At 40.0% G+C, this 18991-nt stretch overlaps 1 protein-coding gene across 7 annotated transcripts in view; it reads left to right on the top strand.

The window, feature by feature from the left end:
* PATJ (PATJ crumbs cell polarity complex component) overlaps positions 1-18991 on the top strand; it is a 161153-nt gene that overhangs the window by 17456 nt on the left and 124706 nt on the right. For 6 of the 7 annotated variants that reach the window (XM_033151940.1, XM_033151938.1, XM_033151939.1 and 3 more), the window contains exons 13-17: positions 3901-3977; positions 5770-5826; positions 6854-6988; positions 8908-9075; positions 11903-12028. In XM_033151940.1, coding sequence (XP_033007831.1) covers positions 3901-3977; positions 5770-5826; positions 6854-6988; positions 8908-9075; positions 11903-12028 — 563 coding nt within the window. The remainder of the gene's footprint in view (positions 1-3900; positions 3978-5769; positions 5827-6853; positions 6989-8907; positions 9076-11902; positions 12029-18991) is intronic. The other variant, XM_033151941.1, reaches the window with a different exon arrangement.

The raw sequence follows: 18991 nt of genomic DNA, 5'->3' as shown, positions 1-18991 counted from the left end.
GGGGGACATTGAGCAATTACTTTTAGTAGCAGCCTAATTTGGCCTAATAACAGCAGGATATTTTTTGTTGTTGCACATTAAAAACTTTGTCTATTGTTTTTGAAGCTTTGTATCTGTACAGGAGACGCATTATGCTGCAGTTATAGAATTGCTGGAACCCTTATTTTCTGCTGCAGTTGACAAGTTATGATGACTTTGTCAGTTTTCAGCATATTGGGGCATTCACAGGCTAATTGGAAATTTTTTTTTGTAAAAAATAAGTGGTCTGTGGCATGCGATTCTACATCTGTAGGCTTGTCATTTCGTAAAATTTTATTTTATTACAGAAAGGTAAAAACCATTTAGGATACAGGAATGTAAAAGTGTTTTCACACTGGTAAATATATTCACTTACCTTTCGTGCTTGAGAGCTAAAAGCAGTCATTTCATTTCAAACATGGTTGATACTAAAACACTGTCTATAAAAGTTCACCCGGGAGCAGAATTTAATGGCCAAATTAAATTCCAAAAATAGGTACTTATATTGGAAATGCTGACAGGCACTTAATTATAATAGCACTAAAGTAAAACGCCCCTAATTTAAAGCCCTGTCTAAACTCTGGAAACGCCTTTCAAACTTAATGTAAAAAGTGTGTTTTTTAAAATGTGTTTTTTCTCTAGGTCTGATTGTGCTAAGCTTTAATTCAAATTCCTGGATAGATTTAAAACAGTGGTGTGGCCTAACAGCTACAATGATGTTTAAGTAATGGTACAGACGGTGAAATAAAATTTAATACAATGTTTGCATGAAACCCTTTATTGGGTTCTAGCTGAGTACCTGAGCATCAATATGATGCATTGGCTAGAATGATAGAATGATAGAATTGTAGATTGGGAGGGACCCCGAGGATCATCTAGTCCAGCCCCCTGCAATGCAGGATTCCTGTCCACAGCTTTCCCTGGATGGGCTCGAACCACCAACCTTCTGGTTAACAGCCAGATGCACTGACCCATTGTGCCACAGACTGCACTTTGCCTCTGATCCTGTAGGTCTAAAATCCCTTTGAAGCCATCCAATTGGTGGCAATTACTACAGCCTATTTAAGTATACACTGTGTGAAGAAATACTTCAATTTGTCTGTCTGTCTTGAATCTTCCACCATTCAGCTTCTCTGAATGACTCCAAGATCTGGTCCAGAAAAGTTATCCGGCCCCGTAGTGGACTGCACCATTATTTCAGAGCATCTGGTTGTTGAGTCTTGACAGGTGTTCCAATGGTTTTACTCCTGTCTGGCCATATTCAGAATGTGGTTGATAGAGAGGCTAGTTCAACTCCATGTGCATTGACTTACGGTGTCATAAGGCTTGGTGTTACAGACAATGCTTTTTTAAGATCTACATGAAGCCACATAAGTGTAGATAGGAGTGCAATTTAAGGATGCTTACCTAGAGAGACTTTGCAACCGTATGTCTTCAGTTATATGTTTCCATATTTCAGAGCGTTGTGTACACAAAGCTTCAATGGCAGCTAGCTTAAAATTCATTTAATAAAACTGCACACATGCTCTTCCAAAAGTTTACATAGGGCTGTGTAGGAAAGATGACACTGCCTTCAAAGGAACTTGCTTTCATAAAAATGAATCCCGTGCAAGATTCTTGATACAGAATCTTGATATAGTTCAGTAAAAGAAATAATCTTAAGTTTCACTGTGGCCTTGCAGAGATCTTTTGTTTATTTATCTTGGACATTCAGGGTCATGCAAAAGGCACAATGGAATCTTAGAAGCTCAGTGCATCTGAATAAATTCTTGCCAGGTAGCAGAGGTAAAACTAGCCTGTGTCATTTGGGAGTCCTCCAAAATGACACTTTGCTCAAATGTTTGAAGGATTACCAGTGAAGATGAAATGCATGCAACCCAATCCCTGTCTGTGTGTTTGCCTGCAAGTGAGTTCTGTGGGATTTACTTTCAAATACATGACTTCTACCTTGATATCTTAGGATGTGATTAAACACTATACACTGACATGCTGTGGTGGTTCTCTGTTTCTAATGAAAGCAAAACCCATTCTCTTAAGTTAAAGACTCAAGACAAGACTGGCTGATTTTCTGTTCAAACAGATCCTTAAGTGTCCTAGCCCAGAGTACTTCCTGCAGTAGTTCTATTTAATGTGACATTGTATGTTTTAAAAACATAAATAACAAAATAATGCATGTGGTTTTAGATGGAAAAGCATTAAAGTAAGTGCAGTATGCGTTAGGATTTCAGGAACATTGAATGCTGCTCATATGTAATGTCCTGTTACTTGTCCCAAATGGTAACAAAATAAGCCATAAAATAAAATAGCTTGCGGTAAACTTATCCTCCTGTTGGTGCCACTGTTACTTGAACTTTTCTGTCTGCCTGTGGGAGTTTTTGACTTCTGCAAGTTAAATATTACTTAGGGAAGGAACTTTTTATAAGTACGCTGAGCTTCTGGCTGGGGTCAAATGCAGGGCAGCCAGCCATTTTTATGTTGTCTAGCCATGTCAAATTGTCTTACATGGCTGTAATACCGCTCTGGTTGCATAAGTAAGAAAGCTGAAAAGATATAAATGTCAAGAAAGCCAGTTCCCACAGAAGGCTGGTTCAGAACTGAAGCTGATGCTAAAGTTCACATGGCTCACTGGCCTGATTAAGCCAAGCAAGGCTTTTATAATAAGAACTCTGCTGGATGAGGCCACAGGCCTGCCTAGTCCATCACCCTGTTCTCACTGTGGTCAGTCAGATTCCTTTGACAAGCTTGCCAGCAGGACCTGAATAGAGCCCTGCTCTCCCCTTTTAGGATTCCCAGCAACTGGTATTCAGAGGTACTTCCTCTTACAATGGAGGTAGAATACATCAGTTGCTAGCCTCTTCCATGAATTTCTCCAGTCCTTTTTTAAAAACCATCCAAGTTGCTGGTCATCACTCTTGTAGTCGCAAATTCTATACTTTTAACTATGTGCTGTGTGAAGAGGTTTTTATTTTATGTGTCCTGAATTTCCCAGCATTCTGCTTCATGGGATGGCACAGCTTCTAGCTTTATGAGAGAGGAAGAAAAATGTTTATCTGCCTGTTATGCACCTTCATCATGTTCCCCTTGTGTATCTTCCCCCTCCCAAAAGTCCCCTTTCCTCAAAATGGAGTTGCTCCAACCTCTTGATAATTCTTGTTGCTCTATTCTGCACGTTTCCCATCAATGCAATATCCTTTTTGAGGTGAGGCAACTAGAACCGCACGTTGCTGTGTCTGCCAAATGTATAAAGTTTCATGAGTGCATTCTGTTGATGTAGCCCTTGATGAGGAGTTGCTGCAAGTGAATGATGGCCCAGTCAGCTTTTATAAATGTTAACTGGTCCTTCTAAGTTAATTGAACTGAACTTTGCAGCCAAGAATGATCAATTGATGGGGCGAAACAATGCAGCACCCATGTCTCATTGACACAACAATTGCTGTCCTTACTTTTGAAATAAAACAAATGACATTGGATGATGCTTTGCTCTCCTGAAATGTTCTGCTCTACAGGGCAGAATTCTACAGTTTTCCTGTATACAGGGTTAGCTGCGGCCAGCTTGTCACTGCATGTCGCAACTGCTTACACAGATTGAGGAGGGCCAAGACTGCAAGGAGCTTGGCAGGAGCAGGAATGACAGTGGAGCAAATCCAGTGCTCCTGCTGTTGTTTTTGCAGCTGCAAAGCTCCATGCTGCCTTCTCCCTTCCCCCCTCAGCATCAGTGCACAGGGTTGGGAAGCTAGGAGTGCACTGCCCCTTCCCCACTACTGTTCCAGGGTAACACCTTGTACATGGATGTAGGTATAGATATGTTGGTGCTTTATTAATGTGTAATGGAAAAAATGCATTTCTCAAGATCTGGTCCTAAATTTTAACTGTTGCATCTAGGGAAAGCTCCAGAATTGCCAGAAAACAAATTAAAATCCAAGTGGGAAAAACTGCTGGGACCTGATTTTGAAGTTACGGTATGCTGTTCATATGCTTTTGTGTGTCTGTGTGTGATATATATATTAGTGTAAGTTTAATATTCTGTACAAATTAACGAGAGTGATTGTCTTCTGCATTTCTAGCTACAACTTTTTAAAAAAACCAAACACTCAAGGTAGTAAACAAAATGCAACATTTAGAATATTGAGTAAAATGTTATTACCAAAGACATGAATGATGTGAAATATACCATTAGAAGATGCAACAGCAGCAATCAAAGTTCAAAGAGCGATACCGGAAGATGTTCACTAGTAAAGGGAAGGCTTTGTTTCAATGACGTAGTCAAGGGGGAATACAGGAGAATGTGGACCTCTGGGACATACTTTTCACAGCAGGAGTGATGGCATTGTCTGCCAAAGTGCCAGGGAGTTTGATGGTGCAAGGTGATCTTCCTTTAGAAGGGTATTACTGTCTTGGCACCGTAATTTAAAAGTTCCATGTCCCTTCTGCCACCACCCTTCCGTAATTCCCCCAATCTTGGCTGTCAAGCAGATTCGTATGCGTGGAGGCGATTCTTAAAATATTGCAGTCCAAGGCTATGTAGGGTTTTAAATGTCAAAAGCATTTCGAATTCAACTGAGATGCAAATTGATTGCCAGTGCAGGCGATAAAGAATTGGAGTTGTCTTAACCCCATCTGATCAATTCAAACAATTTCTTAATGCTGCTAGCTATCCACTAGATATTTATCCTTTTACATCAATGATCAACTAAGAGCTTTCCCTTCCAATAAATAATGCTCTATAGTTGATTGGACTTTTTGTAAGCAATTAAAGTGACCCCATAATATTCAGGTTTTGTCTGCCTATATATATATATATATATATATGGCAGACAAAACCTGAAACCATGTGAAACCAGTCAATTATTTTCCTAACCCCATGACTGAAGTCAGACAGTAGTTTTACACTGAGTTGTAAGTAGCTTTTTGAAACTATACAAAAACTTATTTTACTTGATGAAGAAGTGGCATCATTAATTGAATTATCAGTATTATAACCGCCTTACAAATATTCTGGGCAGTTTACAGATTGTTAAAACAATGCACAATGTTAAAGTGCTGTTGTTATCTAAACTTCTGAAGTAAAATTGTCTTGTCTGAAAATGAGCAGCAAGAGGTCCCAGCAGACTTCTCTCTTCAGAGGCTGTTCCAGATTTTGGTGACACAGCTGAAAAGGCCCTGTCCCACCTGTGTTTCTGATGGGGGGGGTAGGGTCTGATGAGCAAAGTGTACAGTGCAACACACCGTGATACCTCTCGTTTAATCTGCACATTTAGGCTCTAATGCAATTTAATCTCCACGTAAGCAAGCTCTAATGTAAAAGTGTGTGTGAATTCAGTTTCAGCCACCACTGGCAATGCCTTGACATTCCAGAATTACTGCTGGTATGATTGTTTGTTTCAAGGTGGTTTAAAAGAAATAGTTATTTTACATGGGGTCCCTGGTCATCCCTCATCGAAGGAGCTGACTAGATCCACATCTGTTTTGTGTTAGCAGTGCTGCACCTTCAGGTGTTCCCAGGCCATTAAAAAGACCTGTGGGGTCATATTCTTATGTTTATAGGAGCAGCACAACTGTATCCATACACCACTGTCCTAGTAATGTACATGTAGGGCGATCAGCACTCTCCCTCCTTTCCGCAAAGGGGCATTGCTATGATTTATCTATTTTACATCTGTTGTACACTTTTACTGTGTTTAGCCCACTGACTTTGAAATAAATATAATGCTTTAATGAGTACCCGTGAAATCTTTCCTTTTTAATCCTTAGGTTTCAACTGTGGATATGCCAATCACAGATGATGCTGAGCTACAGAAATATTCAAAGGTATTGAGTTGTCCCTTTTTCTATTTCTTTAGCACGCTAGGAGTGTAAATAGATATGGGTATGAACCACCCACTTAGAACTTACTATATTTGAAAGTTTGAGCAAATTCTGGGTTTGTATCTCTTTTTATGTGCTGGATGTGAATTTGTCCCAAGAAGCTATTCTGTCCATCCTTTTCAAATGATAGTCTGTGCAGAATTAAATATATTGGTTAGATGTCAAGTATTTAGCAGCTTTGCTCTTTGAAATGCTTTGTGCCGATGTCTTGGCTTATTGATTGCTAGGACAGGAGTTGTAGAATAATGCAAGCCAGAAACATTTTTTTTGTAAATCAAACCTTCGCCTTGACTACCAACTGGGAGCAACACAGGCTGTAGACTTTACTGTAAGAAGCCGCACGAAGTTAGTATGCAATCTGCAAAAGGACAGACCAATGCCAACTCGCTTTGCTGGATTTCATTTGACCAACTACATCTCATCAGCCTAAATAAACATATAACTATCTTGATCATCTGAGACTTTCAGGTGATGGGCATTGGCTTCTGCTTTTGGTTTTCCATCACTTTTCCAAACTTGGAGCTGTGGGAAACATTTATTATGGTTATTTGAAACAAACCTCCTTCAGAAACCACAGTTGGATTGTTTGAATCTCACAATATTAACCACATTTTGTCGACTCCTTCTGGCTGCATGGGAAGAGGAGAGGGGAAGGTCGAGCATGCAAACCCAGGTGGCGGCGGCTCACATTTCACTGAACCATAGTTTAATGTGATGTCTGAATGCAGCCATTAGACTTTAAGCAATAAAACTGCTGAAGCTATAGATAACACTGCTGAGGTGTAGTCTATGACCCTTGTTTTCAGATATTTAAATATCAGTTCTCCAAATCTATCAATTGACTTCTGTCATCTAGCATGCTCCCAAAAGGTCCCTAGAGGTTCAAGTGGCTGGACAAGCTGATAAAATACCATACATTTTGGGTTTTTAACAGCTGCTACTTATTCACACACTGCTTTGTTTTCAACAGCTCCTACCTATTCACACAATGAGACTGGGGGTGGAACTGGATACATTTGAAGGACATCATTATATATCTTCAATAGCTCCTGATGGTCCGATTGCCAAACTTGGTTTATTGCAGTTGGAGGATGAACTTCTAGAGGTAAAGTTTGTAGACAATACGTTGTATGTAGCCGTGATATTTTCTCACATTCCGGTGTTTTACTCTTGTTCATGTGGGTGAGACTCATCAGAGTACCTTTCTATATAGCTAAGAAGAGGAATAACAGAAATTAAAGCTATAAGGGGAGGGCAGGAAAGTGTGTGCTTAACTCTGGAAGTCTTAGGCCTTTGAGTTTTCCATAGGAGATGTAAGCAGTTCCTCCTTTAAATCATTTAATTCGCTATGTCACAAATTCATGCCCATCAATGCAGTTTGTTTTTCCTTTTGCGACATTCGTTATAGGAAATGCTGAGTGCCAAAGGTTTAAAGGACATGAAAAAAAGAAAGAAATATATTTACAATCAACCAAAACTGTAGTATGGAAGTAATAAAGCCTTGCTGTGATTTAATTGTTAGTGAATTATTGTTATATAAACCTGGATTCTGTCTATACATTACTTATCCAAATCCACAACTATGTCCAGAGCTTGTGAAACATTTCTTTCATCCCACTCCCCCAGTTTTGAGTTTTTTTAAAAAAAATAAATAAACTGGCCTCTTGGTTAAAATATACCCCCTGTTAGCCTAGAGCACATGTTAAAAATTAACCAGGTTATGCACTCCATTTAATAAAAGCTGTAATGGGCAGAAAAAAGTAACAAACTCAAAGAAAACAGCGCTGCCAAACCACTGATACAGCTATTGAGAGACAGGCCGTTGGAATTAATAAGATATGCAAGAGAATGCCTATTGACTGAATAGGAGTCAGTCCATAACTACCATTCCTCCTTTTTGCTGTCCTTCTCAAGACCATCGTTTTGTTTGGAAATTGGCTACTTAGTAATAAGGAATGAAGAAAATGTGTAGAATGAATATGATACAGGATTATGACCTACAGAGAAGGGGCATTGCAATCCTATTCAGATGCGTTTCATCCTGTATATGAGTCTTAATTTTGAAAAGAGGACTGGCTACAAATGTGATACTATACCATATTTTTCCACCTATAAGACACCCCCATATATAAGATGCCCCCTATTTTGGGGACCCCGATTTAAGAAAATGGGGGGATGGATCCGTGTATAAGACACCCCCAAAATTTTGACATTATTTTTTAGGGGGGAATATAGTCCGTGTATAGTCTTATACACGGAAAAATATGGTATATATAAATGTTTCAGACTGCTTTAAGAGATTTGCTTTGAACTGGTGTGCTGGAGCTGGAGGTGAGGCTCAGTCAGGGGTGTGAAACCTTTTTCAACCCAAGGATTTCATTCCTTTGGGTGGGTGGAGGAACACATGGCAGTGGTGGTTGGGGCCAGGGGCAAACGTGGATGGAGCAACAGTGTGATGCTTAGCCCGTAGGCTACCTTCCAGCCACACAGAAGTCAGAGGTACCTACACCATCCTCTCCAACCTCACGAGTGGGAATCACATGTGATTCAAGGACATGTTGCCAGCCAGACAAAAAAGGCTCAAGGAAGGCACAGAGCAGAGCTGATGTGGGTCGGGGGGTCAGGGAAGAAGGGGTGTGGCCTGGGCAGGTGGTGGTGGTAGAGTCCCCAGGGTCAGATTGAAAGACTGGGGCAGGGAGGTACCGGTACATTTGGCCACTGGGCCTGAGGTCTCCCACCGTCGAGATAAAAGCAACTGATTACTTACTCCTTTCATGAGTGCAAACACACACACACACACACACACACACACACACACAAACAGAATAAGAAGAATAAAATTAAACCATAATGCATCACAGCTTAGAAGGACCAAAAGGGCAAAGATACAGCTCAAAAGGGATAATAAAGTATTAATTCATTCCCTTTACAAATATTTATTTAAAAAAATAATAAAAGTATGATTTAGGGTGGAACCAGATCAGTTGCCTTCAAGTCCATGTACATTCTCATTTCTTGTCATAGGTAAATGGTGTTCAGCTCTATGGAAAATCCCGCCGTGAGGCAGTTTCTTTTCTTAAAGAAGTGCCTCCTCCATTTACCCTGGTTAGTTGCCGGCGCCTGTTTGATGATGGGACAGAATCCTTTGTGGACGAGCCCACAGCCATTATTGCTTGCTCTCCAGAACCAAAGGTAAAGCAATAACATTTTTTTTTAAGAAAAGAAAAGGGGAAGGTGGTGCCAACAGATGTACCTTGACTTTTGGAGGATAATGGGTTGGATCCAGATGTGGTCCCATTGTATACAGTGGGATTTAATTTAGTCATGACTTAAGCTAGAAATGTACGTTCTAGTAACTCTCCTTGCCCAAGCGGTAACAGCTGGGGTAGTTGCAGTTGAACAATGTATTGTTCTAAAATTGTAACTACTTCTTATTGGCCCTCTAGACTCAACTATAAGAACTAGGTACTTTTCAGAATACAGTTGTACCTTGGTTGTCAAACGCCTCAGTACTCAGATGTTTTGGCTCCCGAAAGCCGCAAACCCAGAAATGAGTGTTCTGGTTTGCGAACTTTTTTTGGAAACCGAACATCCGACATGGCACCCGCTGCTTCCGATTGAGTGCAAGAAGCTCCTGCAGCCAATCGGAAGCCGCACTTTGGTTTTTGAACCGTTTTGGAAGTTGAACGGACTCCCGGAATGGATTAACTTTGACAGCCAAGGTACGACTATATAGAAGTGTTCGCAAGACAGGACAGCGATTGACAAATCAATAGTAGGAATGGAAGAAAGATGACATGGGAGAGAAAGGAAACTGAGGTATTGTTGAAGCACTATACTCTCCTTAAGGAGAATAGTGGGTGAACCAAAACAGTCTAGACCTGAGATAGTGGTTGCAGGATTCTAGTTTTCTGCTTCATTTCCCCTCTAAATCCATTCTATCCTGGTTTTAAAACTCTTGTGACTTCCCTTTCCCTCAAAAGCCCTGTTAATTGTAGTGTTTTGTAAGCAGAGGGGAAACCAAACACTGGTGTCAGGATCCAAAGTGTAAGTGACTGGTGATTTTTTAAAGTTCCATTTAGGTGACAGTGGCAGCCCCACCCAAAAAGTGAGGAGATCCTTTAGAAGAGCATTTCAGGAAGCTCAGGAGCTCCTGCTAGAAGAGAGAGCAAGCACCAGAAGCTTTTTGCCACCCCCACCCCCACCGGCTTTGCTGGATCATAGCCTGCAATTCCAAACATTCCACCAGGGGAGTCATATATCTTCAGTGCATAGTGCAGAAAATGATGGTCACAGCCTCTCTTCTTTTTTGCCTTTTCTCGGCGAAGAATGAATCTGATCAGAATCTGAAATTCAGGCTTCACTGCCTTGAATTTTATGAAGCTGAGTGTGTGCTTTTGAACCAAAGCTACAGCAGTACTTTAACAAATGCGTCTTCCCTGAGAGATATTTCATGTTTGTGACTTTACTACTTTCACTGTAATTGGAAACTCCTAGTGGCTTTATCTAGGCAGGTAGCTGGAAACATCATTGTACTAATGATACAAGGTATGTAAATCAATGGGCCGACATGCTGACGGTGTACATCCCATTCATCATTCTTCAGTTTAATAAGGGAGCAAAAGCTTTGAATTATACCTAGTCTCAGCTTCCCCATTAGCTGATTACTTCCATCTTGTGAACAAAGGACCTGATGCAAACTGGAAGAATACAGTTTGAGTTTTAAAAAAAATTCCAGAAGTACAAACCTTGTCTTTCAGTGTTCTGTAATAAAGTAAACTTTTGCTTCTGGCTCCATGGCTCCATAATGATGTATCTTCTTGATGTACTAGTGTCCTGCTTTGGATAGTTTAGCGATTAAGTTAAATGTCCAGTGCAGTGCCAATATACTTCTATGAGTTTATCAGTGGCCACTCAGATCTATTAAAATAATGGTTTTACACTGCTATCAGGGCACTGTATAAATTCATTTGTCTCTGAGTAATACCACAGAAATATGCTTTCTGAATCTATTTACCTTGTTCTTATTATGCGAACATCCCTGAGATGCTGTGATGAAGGGCAGTGTATAAATAATAATAATAATAATAATAATAATAATAATAATAATAATAATAATAATAATAATAAATAATTGTGTTACGTCTAAGTCAGGGGTTGTAGTTTGTTTTGCTTCTAATAAATCACAGATAATAAGCTAAAAACAAACCTTGGCTACAGATCGCAGTTTATCTGGAGCAAAGCCAAAAGTGATCCCTGGCTCAAATGTAGCACTAAGCTAGGAATTGTGGTTTTTTTCTTTGCAGTATGAGTGGGGAGGAGCAAAACAGGCACAATTAATTCATGCATAGTTACACCATGTTTTTTTGGCTTACCAAGCCTCGGTGTGGTCTTCCTTTTTTGACCCTGTACATGTTAAGTCTACCTTCACGTATACAGACTTTTGTTAATGGGACCTCTTTCAGATTTTCAGTGTAAGGAGTCATAACTAGCTAGAAGTGCCCTTGTTTTTCCACTGAAAGCATTGTGGGATCATGTGACTGAATATTTTATGGCCTTGTTCCTTTGTGCTTTTGCCCCTACTATTTAAAACTATGAATTTTGGATCGTTCAAAGCACTTTACAGATAGTAATCGTTGCAACAATCCTATAGAGTAGTCCATCATCATTACCCCCATATGGAAGATGGCATGTAAGATACAGTGCCTACTTACAGGGTTCCTGGCAAAGATAAGTGTTGACCCAGGAGCCTCCAAGATCACAGGCCATACTCTTAGCTTCGTTTGCATACCAGGTTTATTTTATTTTATTTTATTTTTTGCTTTCCTCTCTGTGCCCTTTTGCTTCTATGCATCTAATTACGTTTTAATTGAAGGTTAGTGACCTTAGCTTAAGTGAACTGAGCCAATACCTAGTTTCACAGAATGATTTAAATTCTAGTCCAGGCACCCTCTTCACCTTGCATATGATGGATAAATTTATCAATAGGGGAAAAAAAGCATGATATCTTATTTCTCAGGTGAAACCAGGGGAGGAAGAAGAAGAGGAAGAGGTGGAGCTAGAACTTTGGTCTTCCGAAGTCAATGTCATTGAACTTGTAAAAGACACTAAGATGGGCTTAGGATTCAGCATTTTGGACTACCAGGTATGCTGTGCATCCGTGATGATTAATTGCCTTCGATCCTGATTGCATTTACGGTTGTGCCTTACTATTCCCTGTACGTTTTGTTGACATGATCTTTGCATATTAGCAAAGAGCTGAGTCGGTTCATTTGCAGTTTTTGTTTTTAGTCTCAAAAACTTTCTGTGTAGATACATGAGCTGTTTTTAAATAGCTAATAAAAACTACTGTCCATTGTTATGGATTGGTGTAATGAAATAAGAAGAAGAAGAAGAAGAAGAAGAAGAAGAAGAAGAAGAAGAAGAAGAAGCCATGATTTAATAAACAATAATAATAATCTCTAAGAAGCCTTGGCTTCTATCTCTAGTTCAGAAGTGTGCAGTATGTGCTTCCTGGTCTGTCTCTTGCCTCTTGCCTAATCCACAACATTCCCTCCCACTGATCAGCTGAGCTGAGCACTGGGAAAAATGGTTGATGCTCCAAATGAACATCAACTTTTCTCTGCAGTCCTGCTTCCTTTTCTCCTTCCTCTCTCAGTTGTTCCCTTCCGCTGTTAATGAGCCTGACTGGATTACTTCATACAGTTTATAGCTCAATCTGAAAAATTGCTTTATTCACAATTAAAAGACTGGGATGTCTTTATCTAAGTAGTCCCCCCCCCAGTATTGTTTAGGGACATCAGGCCTCAGAAAGAACCCCTTCCTTGAAATTTTGGAGAGCTGTTGCAAATCATGATATACAGGTATATCACTGAGCTAGACAGGCCAATGGCTTGACTCAGTGCAAGGTAACTTTGTATGGTCATTGCGAAGCAGGGTATTATATTAGTTTCAGAATTGCTATTATTGCTGCTGTATGAATATTATTACATAGTTCAATAACAAACTCAAAAGTTTTGAATGGATTCTTTATTTCCTGTTCCAAGGAATATTGTGTTAATTTTTTAATGGAAAGAATAACAAGCCAAAGGAAAGCTTTGTGTTATTTAGGAGAAAATACTGAGGACAATAATAGAATTTCAGAACTGGAAATGGTGACATCAAGTTTGAACATCATAGCGAATTAGTCCCCCTTTTAGAAATATGTAATAAAGAATGTTCTGGCAATTACGGAAAGCTTGTGCACGATCTCCATAAAAGCTCAATTTTGTCGGTGTAAAATGAAAGTTGTTGCATTTTGAAAATAGTTGAAACTAAAATTTGTCTGAGCAAAGTTTACCACGAATAGAAAATAGTGTATGCTGTGGATGTCATCAATATGATATTTTTAAAGGCTCAAACTAAGGAATGTAGTTAACTGTTTGCCATAACACACTGCGTATATGAGTGCTGTCTAAATGCTTTTGTTTAATAAGACAAAATATGTCAAAGGATATAGAAATCTATAATACTTTTACAAAATAAGACACGAACTGGGGACGGATTCAAGACAAATACTTGAGACATGCTTGTGAAAAGTATTTTTTCCCCTTGACATATTTTATGTTTTGGAGGGGGTCCCAAATGTTTACCTACTATCCTTTGCAGAGAGCAATAATATGCAGACTTGCTTTTATATTTTTGTATGATCAGAATTAATGGAGGCTTTAATAACAGTTTTTATTTACTTACCGATGCAAATACATTGGCAAGGAATAGGATGCAGCTAAATTTGAATTATTTGAAATGGGCTGCAAGCCATTTAATTTTAGATCTTCCATCATTTTAAGATATTGGTTTATAAAGTGCAGTGTGTCCTTGCTGAGCTACTAAGCTTTTTATGGTGCATATCTATTAATGAGGTATATTCAGTCACAGTAACTCTTTTGATAGGCCATGGGGCGGGGACAAATTAATATATGCAACTAGAATTGGCTCTTCTATAATAGACTGGAGTGACCCATAGAAAACTAAATTATTGCCTTAGCCCAGGAATGGCTAACCTGTGGCCCTGTAGTTGTTGTTGGATTATAACTCCCATCATCACTCACCACTAGCTATGGTTGCTGGGACTGGTAGGAGCTTGAGAGTCCAACAACATTTTGAAGGACCACATGTTTTCCATCTCTGACCTAGCCCATGCTTACCTGACCTCTGTAGTATTTTGCACTTGCTTCTCCACTTCCATCAATCTGTAAGCCAGCCTTCACCAACACAATGTTCTGGATGATAAAACAGGGGCTGTTGGGAGTTGTAGTCCAAAGCATTGAGAGGGCATCTAATTGGCAAAGGCTCTCTAAGCACTAACCTGCCCTATGGTACCACCTTGGGTGTATATATTGGATAATGCACATAATAGCTTCTCTCGCAAATTTACAGGCACTGCTTTTCTCTCTCCTTCTCAGCCATATTCTTACAAATGCTTTTTAATGTATTTTTTTTAAATTAACCTCTTCTCTTTCCTCCCCCCCCCCCAGTCTGTAACCAAGGTTGCTTCCACACAAGGGCCCTTTGGCGCTGCTGAGGCACGGCCATTTTTGCAATCAGCTGGAAGTCTTGGTAGCATTAGACCATAGATGCTTCTTGGAAATTGGAATGATTGGAGAACAGGGATTTCCCCGAGTCAGGGCTCTGAAAAAAATGTTTCTTTTCCAGCTTCCAGGGACTATTGGAGGATATGCTATATGAATGCAGTCAGTGATTCTCATGACTGCATAGCTGGGGGAAAAACATAGCTAATGGCTAATCAGTGAAAACAAAATGAAACTACTGGGGGGTGTTATTCAATGTTAGACTCTGTTTCTGGTGTATCCTTGCAGCCATATCCTTGCTGTAGATGTTTATATTACCTCCAGATTAGATTTTGTAATTGCTCTATGTGGAGCCACAGTTGAAATTCAGCAGCATAGCTTTTGACTGGTATAAGCATGTTTAATGTTATAAGCTACTCAGCTGATTACTAGTCTCAATTCAAGATGGCGGTTAGCTACTTAAAGTTCTGAGCATTCAGGTTTGGGATAATTCAGGGAGCAGCTCTGTTATGAATAGCCCGTGTTTTCAAGAGGGTACTGAAGGGTACGCAGTACTGGCACCTTTTTGTTGTTGTTGTTGTTAAAAAGTGTGACGTTTACTGTAACAACTTCATGTTTAGTACTGGCACCTATTTTTCTATTTAAAAAGCAATCTTTGACCACCCAATGAGATCATATGACAGATGTATTTGCCTTCAGATACCAGATTGATATTCGCTAGGAGCAGGGCTGCCCACACAATTTCAAATTGTTTTCCATGCAAGCTAGCTCTATTGCAGCATTTAGATATTGAGTTGATGTTGCTGATTGGTCACGAATTTGAAGTCTGAAGGGCTATGAAGCATTATATTCTGCTTCTGTTTTTAGCAGCGCTTGCATTTTTGGTGGTTTTAGTATTGCTATGCTTGTTTAATAGAAAAACATGGCAAAACATAAAATGTTTAATTTATTTATGTTACACTGTAGCCGTTGGCCCTTTGGGCACTCCTGGTAAGCTGTAACTTGGCTGTCTCGTTCTGACTTTTCCCCACAACTGCAGACATGCACTCAGCCAAAGACTGTTTTGTCTGTGTGCTTTGGTGTTTGTGTGAACTGGGCCATTGTATCAGACAACATTAGACAGAAGGAAGGGTGGCTACAGAGAAACTGCCCAAATGGAAAGGGTGGACCATATGTTTTGCCTCTAAAGCTTACTGGAAAAAATATCTGCTCTTTCCAGCAGCATTTGCAATATATCATTATATATTAAAGTGAGTAAATGGCATCCGTTGTGACATTTGTATGGCCGATAACTTAATTTTAAAGTTTTATACTGTGTGAGATAATTAATGAGCTCTAATATCTCTTTGCTGTAATTACATAATAAATCACACACAGTAAAACTCACTTTTGCAAAGCAGGACAGAGGTTTATTACTGGGAGAACAAAGGCCATATCTGAGGCTTTCTGTATTTCTGGAATTCTTAGCCATTCCTCACTCGTCTGCCTTTTCCAGTATTCTGCTCTTAACTGTGAGCAATACCAGATGAGCTTTTGGAAGGCGAAGGGAATACCAAAATGGGTGGTTTGGGAATAATTTGCCTGTAGGCTTTAGTTTTATAGGGATGTCAGAAAGAATCTGTAGTTGTTTTTTCCCCATTTTGCATAAACATTTGAAACGTTTTTATAGTTTAGGGTGTAATTTTAGTTGCTGGACAGTTGGCTGTCCAGCATGTTATGTGCATGACATCCAAAGCTTCACACAGGGGGAAATGGGGACTTGCCTGTAATGTGACTATTCGTGTGGCAAGAATTGTTTTACTGAAGGCTCTTCGCTCTCCGGCATTATTCATTCGCTTAGCAAATTTATTGGGATGGGGATAAAGTCAAGAGCACGATAGTGGTTCTTTTGGCAAAAGAAATGACGGTAAATATAGGATGCTATGAATTCAAAATACAGTGGTACCTCTGTTTACGTACTTAATTCGTTCTGGAGGTCTGTTCTTAACCTGAAACCGTTCTTAACCTGAGGTACCACTTTAGCTAATGGGGCCTCCTGCTGCCGCCGCGCGATTTCTGTTCTAATCCTGAGGTAAAGTTCTTTACCCGAGGTACTACTTCTGGGTTAGTGGAGTCTGTAACCTGAAGTGTTTGTAACCCGAGGTGTTTGTAATCCAAGGTACCACTGTATACCTTGGCATCAGCAGTGTGTGAAGTGGCAGGCTATGTACTGCATGGTACCTTAGGGTTTCATGCCTGTGCCATTACTGGCATGTGTACCCAGCTGGGGATGCAACCAGCTACCCACTCAAAGGATAAGGATGCTACCATTTCATACTGTGTTTTAAAAAGAAAAAAGAAACACAACAAAAGGTATCCCTTAAGGGAGAATGATGTACCAGGGGCAGGGATTAAAAAACAGGGGATGTTCCTGATAAATAAGGGGTGGTTGGAGGATATGTGTATGCGATCTCCTCTGTATTGGATCATTTTTTTCAGAGAACTCCCTTTCTATAGCACTACTCTGGGTCCTTCATGACTTTTATACATCCAGGAGGAAAGAAGGTTGCTTTGGCATAATTCTGGATTCATCGCTGTCATGGAGGCATGGGTGATCTCCATGCCATGGACTGTTTTCTACCTGCTTAGGCTGGTGGCCCAACTCTGCCTCTGTGTAGGTGAAAACACCTTGCCAGAGACTGGCAGGGCTCTGATGAATGTGTGGCGGCAAAGGCAGGGGTGGTGATGGAGGCTGACCCAGGAGAAGGGGCCAATGATTTATGAGGTTTGGTGCCACCTGTGAGGCAGGAGCCAGGGTGGGAGGAAAAGGAAATGTCCAAGCAGTGTGAGGCGGGGAAGGGGGTGCAGGACATGTCAGAAGCAGTCGTATGCGGTCAGTGGAGGACTAGACTAGTCCCTTAAATGTTCCCCTGGCACATCCTTCCAAATGCCTGGGAAGCTTCTGACCAGCTTAGGGAGGGAGGTGCAATGGCTTTGGAAAAATGACCTTGCAAGCTAAATTTGAGCCCATGCTGTGCCTAATTAAGCCTGTAGCCCTATGCCTGGATTGTAGTACTTTCAATGGGAACAGTTTTAACATCTTAGACCTTGTGATTTGCTTTCAGCTGGTGGTTTCTTCACTATTTATTTATGTTGACTGACGTATTTTAAAAGTTTTATGTTGTTTCTTTGGCATGTTTTTGTCTATATAACATAAATTGCTTGGGAGGCATTATTTGTGTTAGGTGACCTATAAATTTTAATTTAATCTGCTGAACCAACAGGCCAGTTGATAACTCAGGTTTTTTGTGGTGTTGCAAGATGCAGCACAAACCTACATCTGCTGGTTCCCCCATGCCTGGTAATTAAATGTGGGATGGTGTTAAATCTCATATTCTGGCCAAATTCTAGGTTGAGTAATATTCTCTCCACCATTCTGTTTGGATGAGTAGCTCACCTCCTAACTAACTTTAATGTAGTGTTGCTGGCGAATTCATAGATGACTTCATTTTACTTGATCTGTAGGCTTAAAGTTATTTTTCATATGAAGTTCATAAAGGGCTTTGGACAGAAGGTGCTGTAGAAATGGATGCTTTTTGCCAACAGTATGCAAGTGTTTTGCTTATTAATAATCTTGGTAAAAATCAATTATTTACCATACATTCCACAAAATGGAGTATATGAAAGAAAACAAGTCTCAAATGATCAAACATCAAAAATTAGAAGTTTGGAAATCAGATATGATCCAGACTGGAGTTTCAAACTCTGGTCAAGAATAAGATTATAGAACTAGAAAGATAAATGAGCTTTTTTATAAATATACTTTGACCGCACAAATGTGATATGTAGTGCTCTTACTGTGTGTATGGTTTGGCAAGTTTTCACTTAGTTTCCAGCCTAAAATTCTAACGATTTTCCCTAGTCTACAATTTTAACAGCTTCACATTTGTTTTTATTCAATTTCTGTCCGATCAGATATGTTAAAGGCACTATCCTTAATGTATGGAAAACTCAGCTCTGTGGAAAATGCATTTAGCTGTAGGATTAATGGTAAAGCCAGGTATATTATCAAATCATTCAGCATAATATAACACCAATCAATAATACTTGAAACATTGCTGGGCTTGTTTCTATCACTAAACTAAAGATGCTGGGGATTGAACCTGGGACTTTTCTGCATGCAAAATTATTAATAGGCTGATTTACGTTTCTTAATGCTCTTTGGTAAAAATCCTCTATTGCATGCTCTGCCCAAGTTCCAGCTTTAAATCTTTTTGTTAACCACACCGTTCTCTAACATCTTTGCCCATATGTAATTGGGGACGCAGGTGGCACTTTGGTTTAATCCACTGCGCCGCTTGGGCTTGCTGAGCCGAAGGTCGGCGGTTTGAATCCCCACGATGGGATGAGCTCCCATTGTTCAGTCCCAGCTTCTGCCAACCTAGCAGTTCGAAAGCATGCAGTGCAAGTAGATAAATAGGTATCGCTCTGGCAGGAAGGTAAACAGCGTTTCCATGCAGTGCTCTGGCTTCGCCAGAAGCGGCTTAGTCATGCTGGCC

The sequence above is a fragment of the Lacerta agilis genome, chromosome 6 (genome assembly GCF_009819535.1).
Source record: "Lacerta agilis isolate rLacAgi1 chromosome 6, rLacAgi1.pri, whole genome shotgun sequence".
NCBI classification, from domain to species: Eukaryota; Metazoa; Chordata; class Lepidosauria; order Squamata; family Lacertidae; genus Lacerta; species Lacerta agilis.
This window is presented reverse-complemented; position numbering and strand designations above follow the sequence as displayed.